A 23004-nucleotide genomic window follows, 5' to 3' on the forward strand; every position below is an offset into this window, starting at 1 on the left:
AAAAAAAAAAAAAAGAAAAAGAAAAAAGATGATTAATTAATTGATTATCGAACTAGTTGCCAATTCATTTCCTGTCAACTGATTGTTAGCCCTAGACACTACACAGCTAGAGTGAAATGAAATACCCAGGAGGTTTGCTTTATAAAAAAAAATGGACAGACACGCAGAGCAGACATATTAATATATGATAATTAATGCAAATACATTCAAATATTAGGGACTGGTAAAAGGAGTTTCCTGTAAGAAAAATATCTCTGGGTGCTGGATATAACTGGACAGACTAGAGGCAAGCAAACACATACACACGCAAATGCATATGCCCACACTGTCCACTGATTTGGACACATATTCTGCATGTTACAGAAACCTTTTCAGCTGTCCAAACTGACATTTCAAATATAGCCACGGAAACTAGGCCACCAATGGTACTTTAGGGCTCCATACATAAAAAGGGCATTTCACAATGGAGGGGCTTCTTATCTTTGTGTTTAACTAGGGAGCAAATCCTTTCTCTTTTTCTCCCTCCCACATGTCATTCTTCTCCTTTATGTACAGTATAACCCTATTTCCACACTCTGGCATAAACGGTATAACAAGCAACAGAATGCACAGTTCTCAGAGGACTTGTTTTCTGTGCTGCGTTAGTTTTGCTCTGGCATATTAAAGCAGGGCAACATGAGCTAATGTACTAGAACAATGTCAGCATTGAAGAGAGTCTTGCAGGACCAGCTCTCTCACGTGAGGTGCACTTGTAGAGCAGCCTGGATCTCGACAGAGAAGGCTCTGATAAAAAGTAGCACAAGAGGGAATAGGAAAATGGCACACAAAAATAGAAAGCCAATTACAGAATGAACCCTGTGGTGTCCATGATTCCAAATTCAATTCATTATTAATTCATTCATACATGATTCACATGATTTACATGAAAGACAGAACAGACACAAGGCAGCACAGTGAACAAGCAAATCAATTACAAAACCTCAAACCTGATCTCACCTGGTGGTTGGCAGTTTCTGACACTTTGACATCCAGAGAGCCAGACAGTACAGCATACCAGCTGGTGCCTATGTCTCCCTGTCGAAACACTGGGGACAGTAAAAAACATTAAACAGTGGAGAGTGCTAAAAAAAACACAACTAAACATTGAACAGTGAACAAATAACAGATCCATGCATTCATAAAAACATAAGCCACCATTCCCTAATGTCATATCAGAATAACTGCTGTTTAGAAGAAACGTGTCCATGTTTCACATTGGTGATGAATTATTTAAAATGCTTGTAGTTGTATTTAAAAGTTGCAATAATGCAATGCAATAATCATTTATTTTAGCCATAAAAAAAGGACATTCTCCAGGACAGTGATCAAATCATCTGTATGTGGGGCAGTGTGTACAAAATAATCACACTTTGCATTCCAGTGCACTGTACTTCAAACAGTCTTAAGAAACAGCAAAAGGATCTTCTGCAGCAACATATGTATAACCTGTATAATGAGGCTTCACTATAGAACTCTATTGTCACATATAAAACCTCAACCGTTACGTGTGTGTGTGTGTGTGTGTGTGTGTGTCGCTCGCTCGCTCTTACACGTGATGCCTTTCTCCAGGCATTCATAGAAGGCACAGGCGCAGATTTGCAGTAAGAGCGGAGGTGGGAACCTATGGAAGGCTTTAACCTCTTTCAGTCTGGTCAGAATAATATCCACATCCTCTCCCGATCGCTCCGAGGGCCTGTACACAAAAGAACCATCATTAGATCTAGCATTAGGTGTTTAAGAACCATATCAGCTTCTTTTCACATATTTTGGCCTATTAACCGCACAACTATTTTCAACAAAATGATGAACTGCACAATGTAACTTGTTCACTGTGATGGATTATCCCTCTCCAGCGGGACCATTTCGGCATGGAGGGCAAGAAATCAATCAAATACCTACAACATGCTTTGGAAAGTGGTTTGCAGTACTGTTAAATACTTGCTATTCACAATTAATGAACTAAAACATGGAAAATTAGTGGTGTTGTCTTTTAAGAAAAAAGGCAACTCTATTGTTGTTGTCTCTGTGTGTGTGTGTGTGTGTGTGTGTGTGTGTGCCTCGATTGTTCGGCCTGGTGTCTTAGTGATAACAGTGGAGAGCTGCAGGCGTTACTTCTCTCGTCTCAGACCCCCCACAGGGTGTTGATGCAATATCTCATTTGTACTGCTGCTATTTCTAATACGCTTAAATCTGAGCAACCGCGCGCGCGCACACACAAAATTGGACATCTACATGAGCGCACAGACACGAGAACACACAGAAGTTTGATCTGCGAGCTTAAACATTCTGTTCTGCGATGTGGTGGTGAAAAACTACAGAGCCAAAACCTCTCAGAATAACACACTCTGTAGTTAGCCTTATTCATTCATCTTATTTTCCTTTGCTAGTGACTCATCCTGTGTGTGTCCGTTTGTGCATGTGTGCACGCGTTCATACAGAATAGCTAATGCACTGTGGGCTTCCTCCTTCACAGACGAGAGGCTGTCTATCCCCTCTCCTCCTTCAGCTCCTTCCTCTTCCCTTGCTCCCAGCTCTCTCTTTCTTTGTCTGCCTCTACTAAACATTTCTCTAATCTCCATCCATTTTTCTCCTCTCTCCAGACTTGCCTGTTCCTCTCAGGAACATGAAAGGCAAGATGGAAAAAGAACAAATGGCCCTCTTCTTCTTTAAGCCATCCCCATTTTCTCCTCTCCATTACTGGCACGTTCACGCTTCCCTCTATCCATTAAGTCTCAACACTAACACACCCGCACTCACTATCCTGCCATTATTATCCCTTTATTCCTGTTCAAAGGCAGCAATGTCTTCTCTTTTACTCGTACGCACATGTACATACAGAGACAAACACACATGCATTAGTGTCCCTGAGCTGTAGGATGGTACTCCCAGATAAACACAGACTTAGCCTAAAGGGTCACAACACATCTTCCAGTCCCACAACATCTGCCACAAGCTCAAGGCCATTACAGGCAGGTCTTTTCTTTCTCTCTGTCTTTTTCTCCCTTTTTTTTGTGTCTGACTCATCCTCCCATCATCCTCTTGCTGCCTGCGTGTTGGCCCTCGGTGTACACTCTGACGCAGTGTCATATCCCAGTGTAGCCTGGGTTAATGGTTGAGACAGGTGGTCTCACACACAATGCAACAGGGAGAGACAGGGAGGTTAACTCTGCAGGGTTGAATGGGTAATATAAGAATCACCCCTCACCTATCCGTCTAAAGTGAAACTGTAAAGATCCATCAGTTATAATCCCCTGGTTAAATCCTTGTTCTTTCTCTTTTCCGTTGTCCTGTGCTTGCTCTCTCCCTGCCTGTCCAGAGGAATCTGCCTCCCACCGTTGGTATGAGACAGATGTGACCTGAGAGCTGTTCACCTTATCTTACTCTCCCTCCATCTCCCTTTTCTCTCTTCCTTGACTTCTCCCTTCCACACACGGTTCATGTCAGCAGAGATCTCCGCTTTCAACCACAAATTATAGCAACACACAAGCAGGATTTGCAAATTGACCGGCATGACACACTGAAGACAAAAATCGAGAGGCACCATAAGTTCTGCAGATTGTTTCGGGGAAACATCCATTTGGAAAAAGGTCCCTGTTTCCAGAAAAATAAATCAAAGATTGATTTGTGGAGGCCAACCTAAATGTCAGACAGCCTCAACACAAACAGATTTCCTGAGCTGGCAGATTAATACGTTACAGTAGAAGAGGGACTTCATCATATGTAAACAGCTCTTTGGCCACCCATCTGTATCACTACTAACAACCTGAGATCCTGTTAAAAATCACTGAATATAAATCAGCATAAACACAGCTCAGTTTACAATTCATCATTGAATAATTATTCATCCAATTATTTAGCCAGCCTTGACCCATTTGCAAATTAACATACATAATGTAGGCCTATGTATGAGACATTAGGTTCAACTTAGAAGACTTTTTTTCTCCTGGAAATTGCTTTTGCCTCCATTTTCCTGAAGCAGATGAAAATTAAACAAAATGAAACAACGGAACATAAAACCTCAACTGGCTTCTGGTCCGGTGCTGTGTGGCTGTTGACTGGACCATCAATTACCTGCCTGGGGAAACACCGAACAAAACAAATCAGATCTATCTATCTCACACACTTCACACTCAGTGGCAATAAATGTCTTCACAGAGAGATCATATTAGAGACTGTCATATCTTAACCCTTGTCTGTCTTTTATGATCCCCCTTCTCCCCCCTTCACTTGCTCACATCAACAGTTACTGTAGATGAAAGCTCCCAGACACACACACACACAGCTGGATATTGATTGAATAAGGAGGTGCATAGCTGAGGAGCACCGAGTGCTCTACAATAAGATCCTGTCCAGTCTAATCTTACAACCCAGGCTTTCTTTTAATTCATTTAAAACAAAAATGCCAACATTGTAGTAGTTCCATCTTCTCAAATGTAAATATTTGGTCGTTTATGATAGCAACCTCAGTCTCTTTGGGTTTTGGTCCCAGTGCTCTGTGCCTCCATTTTTTTTTGTTGGGACAAAACAAGCAAAGAGAATTACATCACCTTGAAGACTATGATGGGAATGTTTAACTATTTTCTGACATTTTACAGACCAAAGAATGAACCCATTAATCCAAAAAATAAATCAGATCAATTAATCATATATCAATATAATCATTAGTGGAGCCTTACACTTCAATCAATGACAAAACACAACACATTGTATTTAGATCATGCATCCAGTCTTACTACAGGTGAGCATGAGAGGACAAGATGGTAGCTTCAGGTTGCCAGTGGTAACGTGAGGACGTGTCACACTGAGGTGTGTACAATATGTGTGGGCATATGAGAGGTGGGGTGCATGTCTGTATATATTGATATATCATTGTTTGTTTTAGGTGTGATGAACATTTACAGTAATTAGTGTATAAGCTGCCATTTCATCTTGTTTATTTATTCAGGCCCTCTTGCTTGGATCCCATTTTTGGCACAGCATGCTTGTAGCAGGAGACCTTTAATGGTAACTGGACACATACAGTATGGAATAAAAGGTTTTCAAACACTGCAGCTTCTGGATTGTGTAATGAGGATAAGCATTAACAAACCTAATGTAAATTGGCTGCTCCGTCATTCTAACCTGTCCAGTCAGACCAGACAAATACAGCCTCACATGCAGCATTGTGGCAAAAAAATGGAAGACAAAAAAAAAATGCATTGACCTGCATCAAAGCCTTACTTCGAGGAAATCACTAACGTACACGCAATGGTAGTATTTTAAAAATGTATGGCCGTTTCATTTAAACCAACAGACATGAACCATGTGCGTCTGATCAGCCACCTATCACAGCCCATGCAGTGCAGAGACAACCCGGTGAACCTCGAAGCCACCAACGCCTTTTTGACCGAGCAGACACAAAAACAGAATAAAAAATATATAGAGGGTGTGTAACGTTATTGTTATGCACTGCAGCCTTTACCATCACTGGGTGAGTGGTATATATGACAGTAACCTAAAGTAGCTATGCTAAAATAAGGCGTATCATGCCATTATTGCACACTCACACACTGCACACGCAGCGATCGCCGGTTGCGATTAATCACGCCGTGAATGAAAGAGCGTTGAGAAAACACAATCATCGCTGTGTGAGGATGCGCGGCGTGGAAGTGTCTCGTAGAGGGATATCACCCACCTTTTATCCAGGCAGCAGATCCACTCCGCCGACGGAGACAAGTTGGGGGACGTCTGCACCGCGACCATCTTCCCCGGCCGTGTGTCGGTGAACGCTGTAGCGCTATCGGAGGAGGATCCCCGGTTCTCGGTGGTCGTTAATGAATGTGAGCTCCGGCTGCGCCCCCTCCCCGCCCCTCTGCTTCGAGCTGCCTCACACAACTACAGGCGGCTGCTGCTGCTGCTGCTGCTGCCTTCATCATGGCACGCAGATGACTTGTGTCACTCTGCCTTAATGGGCTTTTTGAGGGCAACTGGAGGCTTCACAAACAACAGCATGACATGCATGCAGTGCAAGGATTGGAGAAATAATTTCCTATTGTGGCAATTAAACATTAGGAATTATATATAATAACATGTGAGTTGTAGTACAAGGAACATAGCCTACTATGGGATAAAGTTCAATTTAGGCCTACTGTTGTGTACAGTCAATCACATTTGAGCTAGGCATTATCAACAAACTCAAATATATATTTGATCAAATGCATTAATATCAAAATCATGGCGCTTTCAAATGATATCTCTAGCAGTGGTGTGCACATGGATGGGGATTGCAGGCCAGGTCAGGGCAGCACAAGGGGCCCCCCTCATTCTGGTCTGCCTAAATGCATCTCCGGTTAGCTCACGTGCTGCTCCTTTGTGTAATTAGGCATAACATCCACCAAAGCAGCTAACTAGGATGCTACAGAGTACATTGGAATGTAAATAATTATAACATTAATTTTCCAACAAACAGGTCACAAAATGCGGCAACATCTTCTGTCACGAATGACTGTAACTCTTAAATCGCAGATGCATTTGCACTTCTACAGGGCTCTCGCGTTCTCATGCCGGGGTTGTATGTATGTCGCTCGCTTTGATTACTGCAGCATGACAACATTAACAGCCGAGGAAATTATGTCATGTTGCAAATCGCAGCTTACATGCAGAAATTGACTGAAACCACCTTCTTCTCTAAGAAGTAAGTTACTTTCCAACCAAAGCTATTAATCTCAGTGGGGTCGTTTGCCAGCAGGATCATCGATACTGCTGTTTGTTAGTGTTCCTGGCTGACGACAGTCGTTATGGTTGTTTGGACTACCCCAGGCCAAGACTGAACGACCATCGTTGGTATCTTCACCTGAGGCCAATAGGTTACGTTTGTTGCAGGACTTACGCATTGTAAGTTGGGATAAGTCTTCTAGTATCTTCAACCAAGTCCAGTTGCCCTTGACTTTAACCTTCTTTGGATAACTATGACCTGGATGACCAGGCTGTGCACACTATTTATTTAAACCCCTATGATCATTATTAATGTGGGCATGATGACCAGCAGGACAGGAATAATCTAAGTAGTTAATGGTATTGCAGACATTGGAATGAGAAAAGCATATTCAGATATATAAGATTTATATTGATTCATGACCCTGCACTGTATTTTTTTTTTTTTTTTTTTTTTTTTTTTAATATATATATATATTCTTGACCAAACTATCCTGATGATAAACGGGCTTTGGTAAGACTGAAATCTTGGGATAAGAAAGATGGAGAGGAGCCACATCAGATAATTTTTAGTATTAAGTCATCCATACAACAATGTGGCATAAACAAGCTGCATATGAACATTGTTTCTGTACACACAGGCTTTGATTAAGAAAGATCGGTTCAGGATGCAACCGCTGTGGCATCGATGGATGTCTCACCTGAAATGGTGTTTCAACAGCCACTCACCCACGTTAGTTTCACTTGTTTTGTGATTAGAGAGAGAGGCAGCAGCAGCAGCAGCAGCAGAGATGCAGCCCGTCACCAGGATGACCGCAGCCACCGCAGCAAAGGGAGGAAGGGAATGAGAAAGGGAGGGCAGAGGATGAGGAGCAGGGAGGTTTTTGAGCATTCAGCACTGCCTAAAACCATAACTTATGTCCTATGCATAAAAGAAAGGGAGAAAGAGAGAAGGTAACAGAGACAACAGAAAATATAAGAGGAATTGTGTTCTGTGCTCTGTGTTCGGGATCTCCTCTGGAAAAGCACAGCAGGTAAGATAGAAAGAGGAGGACAAGGACTGTTTGTAACATGATACATGCGCCCTGAGGGAGGCGTGAGTATTACTGTTGCATCTCAAACTCCTCCAACTTAGACTCTCTTCTTCTTCCTTCATCCTGCATACTGACATCGTTAGAGCTGTTAGATCACTCAGGTGATTTACAATGTGTGAATGTGTGCACCTGTTGCATATGTGTGTGTGTGTGCAGTAAGGCAAGCGTACTGCATCTGTTTGAAATGGCACTTCAGCACGCATGACTGTAATACTGCAGGGTGATTGAGCAAGTTTTCATCATATTGTTAGTCCAGCTGTCTCAAAATTGTTAACCTTCTATTTTTAAGATAGATGACTGTAGCGTGAAAAAGAACATAAGTGCATTTAAGTTCATGAACACAATAAAAAGACGTTTCCTCTTAATGCAAATTCAAGCGTCTAAAACAATAGTAAAGTTTATCTATTAGTTCCCAGAATGGGTCTTGCAGAAAAACCTTATTAATTTATGTATTTGTTAAATATTTTTATAATATATTTAATTTATGATTGCACAATTGTGTCCAGTATGATGATCAGTTTTTATCACATTTGACCCGGGTGGGAATTAAATCCATAACGCTGTCATATTTAATTCCGAGCTCTACATACACAGAATCTACTCTACACAGAATTAAATCATTGTTCTGGATGTTGTTAAAATACTGTGTGTGCAGTACACACATATAGACACAAAGTGGCAGTATCATTGTTTATGGATTCATAGATGCACCAACACCTAGCTGTAAAAACTGCAGTTTAAGGGACACGTCACACTCACACAGCATCGTATAAACTTACTAAGGAGAGCTGCAGAACTGCCACATTGTGCTTTGCTCATTTAAACTGCTGACCTGTGTGTTCATCTCTGTCGAGTAGAGAGAGAGCGAGACAGAGAGAGAGAGAAAGTCTGTATTTAAATGTTCAGAGGATTGAGTGCAATTCCCCCGTGAAGCTGGGAAACTCTAAATATGGTTGGCTGCACGAGTAACCATATGGGGCTTGACTGTCTGCCAAATGCAGCTTACATGACACACACACTCACAGAGACCTGATATCAGATGTCAGACAGTATCTCAGTTTAAAGAAAGAGTTTAAAAAATGTCACATAATAATGTAACGAATTCTATTTATTTTTGTTTTTTTTAAACGTAAATACGTAACATTACCATTTTTAAAAGGATCCCTTGAATGAAAGAATCTTATAGAATTTTGACAAAGATATGTACTGAGTGGAACATTTTACAGTTTTTCAGTGCTCTCTAGGGGACAAACTATGTAATGACACTAATCTTGGCATTTCGGTACTGCACTTTCTTGTTCAGCTGACATATACACCATACTAATATACAGTATATGTGATAAGGGGATATCAGCCAACATATCGGTGAGGTTCTGATAAAAGGCAAATGTGCTGGTGTGTCATAAGTTTGTGTTTTCAAGCTTTGTGTAGAAGCCACTGACACCGATTTATTAGCGCTCATTAAAAGGTGTGGCCTAGCAAAATGTGATAACAGGTTTATTCCTGCACGCACACCCATCATCCCCTTCACCTGCTCAGTCATCATCATCCAGCTCAACACCATGACTGCCCACAAACCCAAACTGATTGGCAGTGTTGTGAATACTGGCTGTGTGCGAGTGTGTGTGTGTGTGTGTGTAGCATAGACTGTATATAAAAAGTGTGTGTAGACATGACTATCATCATGGCCAATTTGAAATAAATAAATAAATCCATGTGAGCCTGAGGAGAGAAGAACACAATCTTCTGTACAAGTCAAGGTGACCTGCTGCTGGTGAGAGAAATGGGAGTTGAGGATTATGTCAGCACACACAGATCCCTGTTTCTCATTTCACCCGCCATCAATTATAAATACCACTGCTGAGTTAAATTGAAGGCTGCTATCGTAACTGTAATTTACTGTTTTATCCACATATTCAAATCATATCATTGCCACCCCCTAGGTCGCATTTCACTTCTACCAATCCAGGCAGAATTTCTGCCTCCATCCTTTGTCTCTGTCTGCTCTGCCTCACTCACTTTCTTGCAGCCTATTATACATCTCCAAATTTACTTTGCCACCCACCCTGACATCACTCCCTCCTTTTCCACCTCTTCTTCAATTCACTTTCCCTCCCTCCTTTGGTTAGCCTCATTCAGAATAAGGCTTTTGTGATTGGCCAGTATTTATATCAACTAGGTCCCAGTGCCACCTGGGACAATGGTCTCTAGTCAGATCCAGGTCACAGCAGGCAGAACCATTCTTCGGCTCTGCACGGATCAGTCCGGTCCAGTCCAGTCCATCTGCCATACAAGCCAGCCTCCCAGACAGACCTAGCTACTGCACCGACTAACCCACCGGCATCACACACAGGTAGGCACACACACATACATCAGCAGGTGCTGCATCACTGCTCTCATTTGCCTCTCTCTCTCTCTCTCTCTCTCTCTCTCTCTCTCTCTCTCTCTCTCTCTCTCTCTCTCTCTCTCTCTCTCTCTCTCTCTCTCTCTCTCTCTCTCTCTCACACACACACACACACACACACACACGTGTAGATAGTGGGAGAACTGGCTTACTGCACAAACCTGCATCATGCACACAGGTGAATATTCACCCAATGCTTACCTCTGAGCCCAGAAGAATCTCTGTGTCGAGTTGCAAAGCAGATGACAACAGTGACGCTGAAAGACAGGTAAAGGTAGGTGGATGTAGCAGTAACCTTCATGTTTGATAGTAGTGTAAGATACAACTAGATTATATGTAGCCTACAGTATATGATGCCAAAATATAAATAGCTGGCCATTATATGGGCATGCAACAAAATGGAAAAACTTACACAGACTGAAGTAGGCAGTGACCACCAACATGTTTAGACTTCTACTGCAGGCAAATAAATTAGAGGGCACCGATGTAACAATTGGCCCTAACTTGCCCTAGTGCTGGTACCCACATCATCATCAGTGTTTCACAGTTACTAGAGTAGTTTACACAGGATTACCGGGGGATAATCCATTTACAGTATTTAGAGACATGAGTCGCCATCTGTCTGTATTTATCACAGCGAGGGACGCGTCGGCACCGGCTGACTGCAAACAAACAGCACTTCTACGGTAAGACGAAGCTGCAGAGTAAGAACATACATAGTTACCACTATAGTATACTCGCTAATGATTCAGTTTGGTTTAGTTGGTCGGTTTTCACTCAGAGCGACCCAACGTTGTCCGCGACCTTTAAACTGCGCGCGCACTCCAGCCAGGTTGGTGAGATTTGCTGCCTTCAAATGCAGCCGCAAACCCCTGTCCCAGACATTACGCACTTCGCGTGGCAGTTTTATTCATCCGTTAGCATCAAGGCTAATGGCACACATTTTATTATTTTAGAGCCCATGACACACAGGGCTAACTTAACATTTATGGTGTGCTGTAAGGGTACAGTGGAGAGAAGACAAAACGCACCAGCCATCACATTTGACGTTAGGTTATAGTTAACATAGCAAGTTGAATAAACGGAAATATACAATGATCCAAATACCAGCTTCGGTTGTTTATGTGATGCTTCGAGCAAAGACATTTAGAACAAAAATGCTAATTCAAAATGACTATTATTAAATGGTAAAACATATTTACCTCGTCCGTATGCCCCATATCGTTCATTTTCAGACAGTACGCGAAAGCAGCGCTTGTCCAGGTGACTTTTATTGCTGCAGCGAACAAGTTCACAACTAGCTGTGCAACAAAACTGCCAGATGGCTACGTTTTGTATTTTTGATGGTGCTGCCAAACGCTAATCTTACAATATCGCAGTGAGTGTGAGTACTGTGGAAATTGTTTGGTTTTTTTTTTGGCATTCTAGCTCTGGTAGCTACAAGTCATGAATATGCAACTTGATAATTTGTCTCTGCCTCGATGACCGGCTGGATTGTACCAGTTCACCTCAATGAATGTGTTGTACCTTTTGTTAAACCACTCTTCCAGGGAGCTGTTGCTGTGTCGATGGTGAATTAATATCTGAAGACCTGATGACAATGAAGTTTCCAGACCAAGAGCCTGCTTTTGTCACATGCTGTAATTAAACCAATGCAGTAACCTCTTAAAACACCAGCTCTATTATCCAGCATTTTCCTGCCTTATTGCTACCATTCCACTGTACCAGCAGATCCTCTGTTATCTACCTGCTCAACACTTTCCCGGGCCCGTTGACTAGCTGTAAAAAGCTTTGTCTCTGCTCCTCCAGTTTTTTCTCACTTCACAAAACCTCCATTCCCAAATGATGAGGACGGACAGCAAAGGCCGAAGTGCCTCCCCTCACAGGATAACCTATAAGTCTGACTTCCACGCCATCAAATGTTCATTTGACACTGGGACCAGCCTACAACCAGGTACCAAAGCCGCTGACCAGCCCTCTGCTGTGCTCCCAACCAGGCTGCCATACAGCCTGTCAGATCCCATAATGTCCAACACCAGCACAGGCAGCAGAGGGAGGATCCACAGCACCAGGGGGACAAAGATTAGAGACAACATCTTCCTGCAAATGGACAGCCAGCAGCTGAAACAAGATGGTGGTCCGGTGCTGAGTCCTGGCCCTATACCCCTCCTTTCTCCCCACAATCCTAGCCTACAGCTACAAACCTCACCTTTCTCTGGATCCAGACGTTCAGTTGTCAGCTCCTCGTCTGTTCTGAGCACTGTGGCCAACATTTCTGCTACAGAGTCTTCTCTGCAAGAGAAACCATCCAGATCAGAGGAGATATCGGATATTGACAGAGCTGCTCTGGCTCAGAAGTTCTCTGTAACTCGGAGGTTGTTTGAGACCAAGGTGATGGAGGTTGAAGGTGGTGGAGGGCAGGTTTCAAAAGATTTTACAGGCAGGGGAAGCAAGGGGATAGCAGGAGGAGAAGAAGATAGGAGAGGAGTCAACCAGGTGGAAAAAGAGGAAGAGGCAAGTGGGAAAATGAATCACACAGAGGAGGATAGCTTTGATAAAGACAAATTCACAAACCCCCCCATTATAAATATTTCCTCACCAAAGCCTCCTGCACAGGCCTCAGTGACCGGGCATCCTAAATCTCCTGTATTGGATGGCCCCACTGAAGCATCCAGCAAATCTCCCTCCTATCTTGACACACACGGTAAAACCACAGGATCACAAACGGAGGATGCAAGGACAGAAAGTGCAACTCTTGACATCTGCTTGACCCCTGAGGAACCAGTGAGGGCAGAACTAGTAGACATAAAGAACGAGTCATCAGAAAGTGATGAGAATGAAGAAGAAAAGGAACGGAAAGAAGCTAACAACTGGCTTAAGGATGAGCGGGAAAAATATATGAAGAAAGATCTAGGAGAAAGTGTGCAGAACTTAGTGGATGATGTTTTTGAGCCCAGCATGGAAACACCAGGACCTTATAAACTGGAAAACAGAGTGGAACTAAGAGACAAGTACTGGCAGGTGAATGAACAATGGGAGGGGCAGAACAGACAGTTCACTGCACAGGCTGAGAAGTCAACAGGAAAGGGGGATGGCAGGGAGAAAAAGACAGATGCAGGAGTGGAAGAAAGTGTTGGAAGGAAAGAGAGGGGCATGATACAAGAGGAGGGTATCCACATGGAAGTTGAGCCGTACAGTGTGGGAAAGAGGAGGGAAAGAACTGAAAAAGAGGGGACAAGTGAGAGAGATGACCGTACAACATCTGAGCTGCAAGAGGAGCATGTCAATCTGGAGGTCACTTATGAGGAGTGCAGTGATGGAAAAGATCATGTTGGAGGCGGCAAAGAGGACCAGACAGGATCTGTAGTTTCCTGTGGGGTTGAGAACAAGGCTTTTGTGTATGAGCAGGAATCTCAGTCTCATCCAGAGCATTCGCCATCACCATGTCAAGAGGGGGAAAATCAGCTTTTACTGGAATATGAGGAAATTCCGGGTGTGCCTGAAGTGGCCTATCCTGATGGTGAGGAAGCAGCAGAAGTTGCAAAGAGAAGGGTCAGATTCTCCTCAGCACCAATCAAGGTAAGGACGCCTTTTAAGAAAAATAATCAGCATTTCATTTTTCATGATTCACTTTATTAACAGCCGCAGGGACACTTGTCTTTAAATTCATGCCTTTACGGGAGCTCTTTATGGTAGATTTGTGTGACTGTCAGCTCCAGCTGGCATTTGAATCAGTGTAAGAAAAGCGTTAGCCCAAAGCAATGTTTCTAATCCATTCGAGGAGGAGGAAAGGCGAGATCCCACATGCTTTATTCTGTCAGCACTCTGCTCAGAGTTGACTTCATATAAAAGCAGAGAAAACTATCCTGTGGGTGTGTAGGGTATTAATCTGGCTCAATTCATGACAAACTATTGTAGTAGCGGTCAGTGTAGTATCAGTAATTGACACATGGAAGTTGTGTGTGTGTGTGTGTGTGTGTACTGAGATTTTCTGCAATCCTATGATTAGTTTGCTAAAGTCTCTGCACTTCCTGGATCTCTCGCTCTCTCTCTGACTCACACTCCGACTGATTTGCCAACATAAACAGTGTCTTGTTGTGTCAATAGCTGCGGATGGTTCTCTTTACAGCCTGCCCTATGGTGAACACATGTACTAGCTTTCAATGCATAAAACAGTCGAATGCTGTGTTTCAGGTGTTCAGCACTTACTCTAACGCAGAGTATGACAGGCACAATGAGGATATTGACCCAGTGGCCGCCTCAGCTGAGTTTGAGCTGGAGAAGAGAGTGGACAGGATGGATGTCTTTCCGGTGGAGATAGAAAAGGGTGCGTATCCACATCAGAAACTAAATAATCCCGGCATGTAATGGGTGAAAAAAAAGAATTATCATGATATTACAACCTTCCTTTCTTATTTCAAGTACCAGGTTTTTTCTGTGAGGTCTTTTCCCTCTTTTCATTAAATAACTTCAGCTTCCTTACAGTGCTTTTCCTCTGACTTATGTTGTTAATTTGGGGATAAATCTGTGTATGTATGTATGTATGTATGTGTAAATGTAAAAATGTTCCTTGTTAGGAGACGAGGGTCTGGGCATCAGTATCATAGGAATGGGTGTAGGAGCTGACCAAGGACTGGAGAAACTGGGAATATTCGTCAAGTCGGTCACTGAAGGAGGAGCAACACAGAAGGATGGAAGGTGCAGGAACATCAGTCTCTTGTTTGCAGGGGATTCAGCGTGGCTTTAATAACAAGAGACTGTGTGTTTGTTAGGATTCAGGTGAATGACCAGATAGTGAACGTGGATGGGGTGAGTTTGGTCGGAGTCTCCCAGTTGTTTGCAGCAACAGTCCTCAAAAATACATCAGGCCTCGTCAAGTAAGTTATCATGTTTGTTTTGACAGATCGTCTCATCTGCTGTTGTGTCTTTCCCACTATTTGTATACACGGATGCTACTTTGGGAGAGTGGTGGAATATAAATTCTTCCCCGATTTGGAGGCCTGGTATTTGATCTATCAGTTAAAAAAAACTCTGTCAGACTTCTAAGTGTTTGTTAAAGAATTTATTTAAAGTCAGTTGTAGCAAGATAAATATAAATGTTCTCCCCCAGATGTTTTTAAAAAGGACCGGTCCTTCAAAATAAGATCTGGGACTTTTTGGCCTATCAGTTGCACATTATTTCCTAAGCATTTTAAGAGTTTTGATTGTCTGCCAACCTTTCAGATACTAACGAAAAAACTCTCCATTAGTGGCACGTTCAGGAATGCTTCAAAACCTGAGCGTTTAGATTCAAAAGCCAGCCAGCAAACCTTTTTAATTGCAGAAATGTACACAAACATTTCCTCTCCATGACATCCATGAGTTTTGTTTTTGTTTTTTCAAAATAGGTTTTCCAACAACTAAAATTGTGAATGGGATGCTTTTTAGCAACACCACTAAAATATCATGGGGGATTAATGCTGTAAACACACCAGCATTGATGATCAACAACATGATGATGGCCATTTTTCACATTAGCTATTTTGTCAACCACAGGCGTAAATAATAAAAATTAGTGATGGCTGAATTTCATTTAGCTGCTTCGGATTCAGGGTCCCGGTTTTGTGCATGGTGGCTCACCGTCACAACTCTACTAGTTAGTGTCATTAGTAACACCTGTGCTTTACCTACAATGGCAAGTCAATATGCCTGTTGTGAAAAAGGTCCACAACACAATCTGTGTTACGTGATGGAATGATTGCTCACAGCTTTGATTGATTTCTCTCTGCGGCTGCAGGTTTTTGATTGGCCGAGAGAAGGAAGGGGTGGAGAGCGAGGTGGCAAGGCTGATCAACGAAAGCCTGGAAATGGATAAAACACCCAGAAAGGTGTGTTTCCTGAAAGAGGAGTGGAGTTTGAGTCGTGTTAAATATCCCACATCTTTTGATTGTACTGTTTTCCACGTGTGTTTTTATATATGAAGAGGGGAAGAGAAGATGAGGATGTCAATGGTAGCATGTCGGAGAGGGGCTCAGTGGACGAGGAAGAGGAGGAAGGTGAAGAGGAGGATGCATCTGTTCTTCACAGTCTGGACAACAGCCAGCTCTGCCAAAAATACCAGCAGGTACTTTACATTTAACATGAATTAATTAAACAACCACAAACCAGGTGTTTACAGTGAAGGAGACACCAAACCTTCTGTTGGATATAAGGTCAGTACTATATTAAAATAGGACATTGCCTCTGAAAAAAACACGATTACTAGAGTATGTATATTTCATATAAATTGTAATATACCCAACGGACCCATGTTTATTTGGTTTTCCACCCTTTCTGCCTTTTTATAGCTTCAGTCAAAACTACGTAGTAGAGCAGCCCAACTTCACCACACTACAGAAAAGGTAGGTCACTCAGCTGAGATTGAGATCTCACACATGTGCACCAATAACTGTACTCTCTTTTAATACACTACCTTTGCATCCACATTTGGGACAGTCTGACCCATTTAACTGTGTATGAGATGGCACAATGTGGACTTACTAGGACACGGGCTGAATTCCAACACTTGTCCGCATCAGCCCTGCTTTTCTGCCTTTGCCTTGAAGTAATCACCGCTGCGACATAACTGGGTTGGCGAAAGCGTTTCAGTAGAAAATCTGGCTTTCTTCTATCCGACTGTGTTAGATTAGTGAATACTTCATTTGTTGTATCAAAACTCTTGAAGTGAGACGATTGAAGATGTATCCAGTTTCTCCAGGTCTAAGAATAGTTTTTGACATGGGATGTAACAACAAAAGGGCCTCTTTTTTATTTTTTTCTTTCTTTGGAAGCCCTTTCTCTCCCCTTGTGCATATGACATTCATGGCAGACACGCATTCATAACAAACACAATCTATTCTTTTGACTATGTCTGCTAAGTTAAAGGCATGGGAGGAGCAGAAGGCCCACTGGGAGATTCAAAGGGCTGAGTTGGAGCAAAGGGCGGAGGATGCAGAGGAGAAAGCGGACAAAGTAGAGAAGTACGATACTACAAACTCTATGCTCTGTTTGTGACCATTTTTCTATAGCATATCTACCATGGCAGACTTGCATAATAAATGAGGGCACCTAGCGTAAAGATGAGGTATGGCCTAAAGCTTGTAAAAAGGATAATCATGTTACACATTATAAAGATGACAGTTAAGAGGGTGTTTACGTCCCTTGCAACTCTCACTCAATTTATCAGGTATTGGCAAGAGGCCCAGACACTGTGCAGGGTTGTGAGCCAGCGACTTGCCGATGCCCAGAGCCAATCAGAAAGCTTGGAGATCAAATACAGCAAGGCCAAGAGACTGGTCAGAGAATACCAGAGCAGGTATTTGTCTAATCCATCCAATCCAGTTATTTCTGACAATGTGGAGTACAATACTGAATTCTGGGGGAGGGGGGGTGCAATCTAGTAAAATTGTGATTCATTTTTCCCGTGTAAAAGAGAGGAGGAGAGGGAGCGCAGAGAAGCAGATTTGAGGAGAGAAATGGAGGAGCGAGATGAGCTGCACAGAGAGATAGTTGAAAGACTGCAAATCCAGGTGAGAGGAGACTTCTCAATCCTGTATGGATTTACTTTACTGAGCCTGCCATTTCTCTGTAGCCATTGTTTAACACCATTTATCACAGATAGCACAGCTGGAGAGGAAAGAGCCAGAAAGAAAGAACCACTCTGTGGACTCTTCAGTCACAGGTAAGCCACTAAATTTCTAAATGTCTCTTTGACTTTGTGTAGCTGCTGGCAAGTAAAGTTAACTTTAAGGTTTTGATGTCAAAGTATTTTGAAAAGATTCAGAACAAGAATAACTTAAAGCTTTTGTGTTAACAATTTAATTCCACTGGGGGGGTGGGGGGTTAAATTTCAAAACCTCTTGAGAAAACTGGGTTTTTTTTGACTGCGCAATTGGCTCTTCGTCTCCAATCCAGATTGGTTTATTCCAGTTCCTGACACAGGACGTCTAGACTCCAGCGCTCACATAGCCAGAGCTCAGCTGGCCCAGAAAGCCAAGCGTCACCCACCCTCTCGAGACAAACTCAGAGAGAGCTTTAGAAAACAGGTAAGAGATGGGGCTGCAAAATGTGACAGACTGCCAGTGAATGAGCTGTTCCCAACTGTAAAACCACCACAAATGCCCTCTGTTGCTTTGTAGGAAGAGGAGGTTCAGAAACACCAGGAGAGCAAATCACTGTCTACTCCCACAGTGGTACAAAGGAGCAGCAGAAGTGACTTGTCCAGTACCTCGTCTGTCTCGACCCTCAGTCCTCAGCCTCCTGCCGGCTCAGTCTTCACCCCTCCAATCTACATCAATGACACTGTCACTCCGATACAATGCAAATCCTCCTCATCCAGAAAGTCCAAAAGGAAATTTCCCGACTTCAGGTGCAGGGGTCTCTGTCTCTTACTTAGAACGATGAGACAAATTTTATGATCTTATCCCAAATCTGTGTGTAAAAGACATAATAATTTAGAGTTCCTTTTAGCCATTACAAATGTCTGGTTATTAGATGGTTGAGTAGAGACACTGATGGGCCATTTTGCTGGTATACTTTTTCATTATGCTCGTTTCTTTTTCAGTGACCTTCGTAAGTCGCTCAGCAAAAGGAGAAGTGAGAAACAGCGCAAAAGGTCCTTGAACAACAGGTGAAATTGCATGTATAAGAAAATTTTGTAAATCAATACAAAAATAAACTAACCTTAAATTCTGTGATTTTCACTTGCGCAGTACTGTTTCTGACAGTATTCAAACACATTAAAAACCTTTCCATCACCTGTTGTATGCACACTTAATTTAGCATGGGAGGGGGGGACAGTAAATGTCAGATACTTGAAACGGGAGAAATATATCAAACATATTAAATATTCTAATAACATTTATTTTTTGGGTGTACATTAAAGGCTGATGGAAACTTTGTTTTTAAACACACCTTTAGTTTTAGTGACGTGTTTGTGCTTCCACTACAAGCATTCATGTCCTGCTGCCACTCACCTTTTTTACATCCTTTCACTTCAACCAGGAAGCCCAAAAAAGAGATGGCATTTCCATTTTGAGTCCCCGTTGCATGTCTATCACCAGAGCAACTGATGTGTTTGTGTTTTTTTTGTTTGGTTTTTTTAAAACACCTGCTAAGAACACCTATGTGGGAAATAAAAACAAGACATGATTATCAAATCTTGTCTTTTTGATATTAGTAATGTGGGACATCAATAAGAAATGTGCATGTGCAACATTGATTGAAATAACTTTTTCTACCAGGGGGTCGTGTGGTGACCTGCTGGATGACCCCGCTGCCGTTTCTCCATCAGACTCCGTCACCTCCATGCCTTCTTGCCTGCCCTTTCCCTGGTTTGGAGAGCAAGGAAGAACAAAAGAGGAGATTGAGAGGGGAAGGGAGAGACTTCGTTCTGTGTCCAGCAACAGCTTACCGTACTTGACCACCACAGGTCGAAGAGATGAGGTAAAAGATGGACTGAAGTGTGTGTGTGTGTGTGTGTGTGTGTGTACTAAAATTAGCAGCCTTCTCTGCATACCATCCGCCTCTGTCTGACCTTTCTGATCCTTTTTAAAAACATGCATGGGTTTGCATGCCACAGATGTTGAAGCACAGTATGTAGGCAGCCTATAGGTCTTTTTCCTCTTGGTTGCAGAGTATTGGCTCTCCAGTGGGCAGCTCCAGCATGGTGGGTCATGTCTCTAATCTCTCCCTCTCTGGACACTCTCACACTTTCACCTTTTCCTCCACTGAGGTGAGTGTGCCCCCCCCCCCCCCAAGGAGTACTCTTTGAGCCAACTCTAGTCTTTAATTACAGTTTCCTCTCTTCTTTCCTTCTCTCAACGTTACTGTCTGCTTCCTGTCTCTGGTGTCCTGTCAGACGTTGGACGATGACCCAGTTCCCACCAATAATAACCAGTGGCAAATTCAACCCGTCTCGGAGTGGAACAACCAACAGGTGTGTTTGTGGCTAAGTGCTATGAACATGGACCAGTATGTGTCTGAGTTCACTGCCAGAGGTGTCGATGGGACACAACTGCTCAACATGGATAGTGAGAAACTCAAGGTGAGCAGCTAGGATTTTGGGGGAGGGGGGGGGACCACATAATTTATCACCTGTGGTAGGCACAGGTGCACAGATTCTGTTTTTATATATTCATGGACGGATCTCGTACACACTTTGTCATATTAACCGGATAACTGTATTCTTATAAACGCGTTTTTGAAGTTACAATATCCATATCCTCAAGACCTAAATAGCTGTTTAAGTCACTGGGGCTGAACATTTGTGTTCACATTTTTTGCTGTTTCTAACTTTAACTAATGAGTTGCCATCCTAATATCAGTCATGTGATTACACTGCGACAACTACTGATAGGGGTCATGTGGGAGATTCAGGCCAGTTTTTTATTTTATTTTTTTTTGCATATGCTGATAGAGATTTATTGGCTGAACCCTTTTTAACATAAGGATATAATACATGCATAAGAATCTCCTAAAACTGGTTATTGGACCATGTGTGCTTATTTTTGCAATTTCTTGTTGCCTATCAGTCCACAAACTATATAGTGATACTATTTAACAGACGTGTGAACTCGAGTCACAAAAATTGACTTTAGACTGGACTTGACAAAATCAAAGACTTGACTTAAACAGCAATGACTCATGACTTCACTTGGACTTGAGCCTTTTGACTCGAGCTGACTTGACACTCCCCATGCCCGAATATAAATGATATAAAAATTAAAAAAAAACTTGCGCAGCGCATCAACATAGCGCGGTGCTCAATTAGACTGGATCGTGTGGCTTCCTCCAGCAAGACGGAACAATCACCGACCGTCCGAAGCGCGCCCGGCCGCTCCGCGATCTCCTGTTCCTGGCCCTGTACCCCCAGCGTCCGCGACTCTCCCTCCGGGGACCTACAATGGGTTGTGTAGTAGGCCTACTACCGGCGCGCTGTAAACGGTTTGCGATCGTTCCCTCTGGCTGGATGAATTTTACGCATAGGCAGGGCCACGCAACTTTCTAAATTCCTCCACCTCACGGAGAAAAAAGTCAGGTCGAAACAGTGTAGCGAGACTGCCGCAGCTGTTGCGTGAAGCTGCTTCCACCAATTATCAAAACAAGTTAATTAAGATAAAACGATAATTGCGCCGAGTGCCGTTTCACAACTACACTCGTTTTTGTTTTATAAATCCAGCGCACCCCTTTCCTTTACAGCTGAGGCGCTCGTCCCTCCCTAAAAGGTGTGTTCAGTGTTTCTTTACCTGATCGGTTTCCACTGTGTCTGCGTCTTCTAACGTCATAGCGATTTAGTTTTCTCACCGTTGGTTTGTCACTGCATCTGCCGACAAAACAACACGGTTTTGTATTTCAGCGTTCTGTAACTAACTTCGTCAACTCGAGTAGTTCACCTGCACTGCTCCCCTCCGTCCGCACCCCCCCAAAGTTGTCAACTTGGGGGGGGAGAAACTGTGCAGCTGTCATCTTCTTGTGCTCTAGATGCTGATTAAAGTTAATGTTGGATTAGTTTCTTATTTCATGGGCTATATGGGATTTTGGAGTAATGCATATATAGTAGCCTAGTTTATTACATTTCAATAGTTTGTTTCCTAAGGCAATGAGTAATCCTGTTAAATGTGATCTCGATATTGACAAATAATTAGCAGCCCTACATGAACATTTAATTTTCATGAAATTTGTTGTATGAAACTGCATTTCTGCCTTCTTTCTGTACAGGCTAATGCTTCATTCAAAACATTGTTTTATTAACTTAATTATTTTAACTTTTTTAAAACTGTTTTTTAAATTTGAAGAGCGCGTTTAGGACTTGAACTTGCTGTACCTTGACTTGAGACTTGAAAAACAATGACTTGGTCCCACCTCTGCTATTTAACAAAACAAAGGACATGCTGATATATATTGGCGAGGCTCCACTGATAAGAACTACTGTAATGAGACTGCCTCTGTCCACTTTTATTGGACTTAAACCACTTGTGAATATTTAGCGAAATTCTAAGTTTGGAATCTGGTTTTGTTGGGTCATTAACCTGACCGGAATCCAATTTATCTCCTTTTACATTTGCGCACACCTTCCATATGTGTCTCTTTCTCCCCTCTGTCGTCAGGCTCTGGGGGTGTGTGGTCATAGTGACCGGTCTGCCCTCAAGAAGAAGCTGAAGGAGATGAGAAAAACCGAGGATAAGGGACAGAGGAAAGAAGAGAAGAGGCTGAAAGAGAAGGGGAAGAATGCGGTTTTGGACAAGGAGAGTGCAATGTCTGTAAAAGACAACCGATGCAGTGGAAAAACTGTAAGAACGGAGTCCCTCTTATAAAGGTGATATCAGAGATGCACCACCAGCATGAGGGTGTGTTTGCATTCCAACACAAATACACTAGAAGGTGTGTGTTTTTTGTTTGTGTTTTTTTTTGTTTTTTTTTAGTTATTGCTGCACACACCTTCTATTGTTCACATCTGAATAGTTATCATTTAGGATACAGAACTGGTTGTCATTCATAGGAACCTCTCCGCAGAGGCTGACTCCGCCACCAAGTTCACACTCGCAACAAATGCGTGTCTCTCTGTATATGTTGGTTGTAAAGTTCGTGCTTGCTACTGTTTTTACAGTAATGTTTTTTTTATCATTAAATTATTGTTAGAATGGTTTTAATATTTAATGATGTGCTGATTTAAGCACTGAGGTATTGCTGTAAATGTTATGTATGAATAAATAATTTAAATTTCTTCCTGATGCCTTAAACTCATTTATTTATTTT

At 42.6% G+C, this 23004-nt stretch overlaps 2 protein-coding genes across 4 annotated transcripts in view; one reads left to right on the forward strand and one right to left on the reverse strand.

The window, feature by feature from the left end:
- Nucleotides 1-5884, reverse strand: part of LOC123972001 (rap guanine nucleotide exchange factor 4-like) — a 27733-nt gene extending 21849 nt beyond the window's left edge. The window contains exons 1-3 of the mRNA XM_046051174.1: nucleotides 5714-5884; nucleotides 1590-1732; nucleotides 997-1085 (exon numbers count right to left, since the gene is read on the reverse strand). Coding sequence (XP_045907130.1) covers nucleotides 997-1085; nucleotides 1590-1732; nucleotides 5714-5781 — 300 coding nt within the window. The 5' untranslated portion in view covers nucleotides 5782-5884. The remainder of the gene's footprint in view (nucleotides 1-996; nucleotides 1086-1589; nucleotides 1733-5713) is intronic.
- A 5898-nt stretch (nucleotides 5885-11782) lies between these two features.
- Nucleotides 11783-22972, forward strand: LOC123971998 (neurabin-1-like). 3 transcript variants are annotated; one of them, XM_046051167.1, is made up of 18 exons: nucleotides 11783-13809; nucleotides 14425-14557; nucleotides 14808-14928; nucleotides 15003-15107; nucleotides 16007-16097; nucleotides 16193-16333; nucleotides 16557-16610; nucleotides 17128-17228; nucleotides 17435-17563; nucleotides 17681-17777; nucleotides 17866-17929; nucleotides 18163-18293; nucleotides 18387-18616; nucleotides 18812-18862; nucleotides 19491-19692; nucleotides 19883-19981; nucleotides 20108-20293; nucleotides 22356-22972. In XM_046051167.1, the coding sequence occupies exons 1-18, from the start codon at nucleotides 12073-12075 to the stop codon at nucleotides 22560-22562; spliced, it is 3879 nt and encodes a 1292-aa protein (XP_045907123.1). In that variant the 5' UTR covers nucleotides 11783-12072; the 3' UTR covers nucleotides 22563-22972. The 3 variants fall into 3 exon arrangements, with proteins under 3 accessions (XP_045907123.1, XP_045907122.1, XP_045907124.1); XM_046051166.1 differs by having other exon boundaries at nucleotides 11789-13809; nucleotides 18812-18877; XM_046051168.1 differs by lacking the exon at nucleotides 19883-19981 and having other exon boundaries at nucleotides 11798-13809; nucleotides 18812-18877.
- The last annotated feature ends 32 nt before the right edge of the window (nucleotides 22973-23004 follow it).

The sequence above is a fragment of the Micropterus dolomieu genome, linkage group LG06 (assembly GCF_021292245.1).
Source record: "Micropterus dolomieu isolate WLL.071019.BEF.003 ecotype Adirondacks linkage group LG06, ASM2129224v1, whole genome shotgun sequence".
Classification (NCBI taxonomy): domain Eukaryota; kingdom Metazoa; phylum Chordata; class Actinopteri; order Centrarchiformes; family Centrarchidae; genus Micropterus; species Micropterus dolomieu.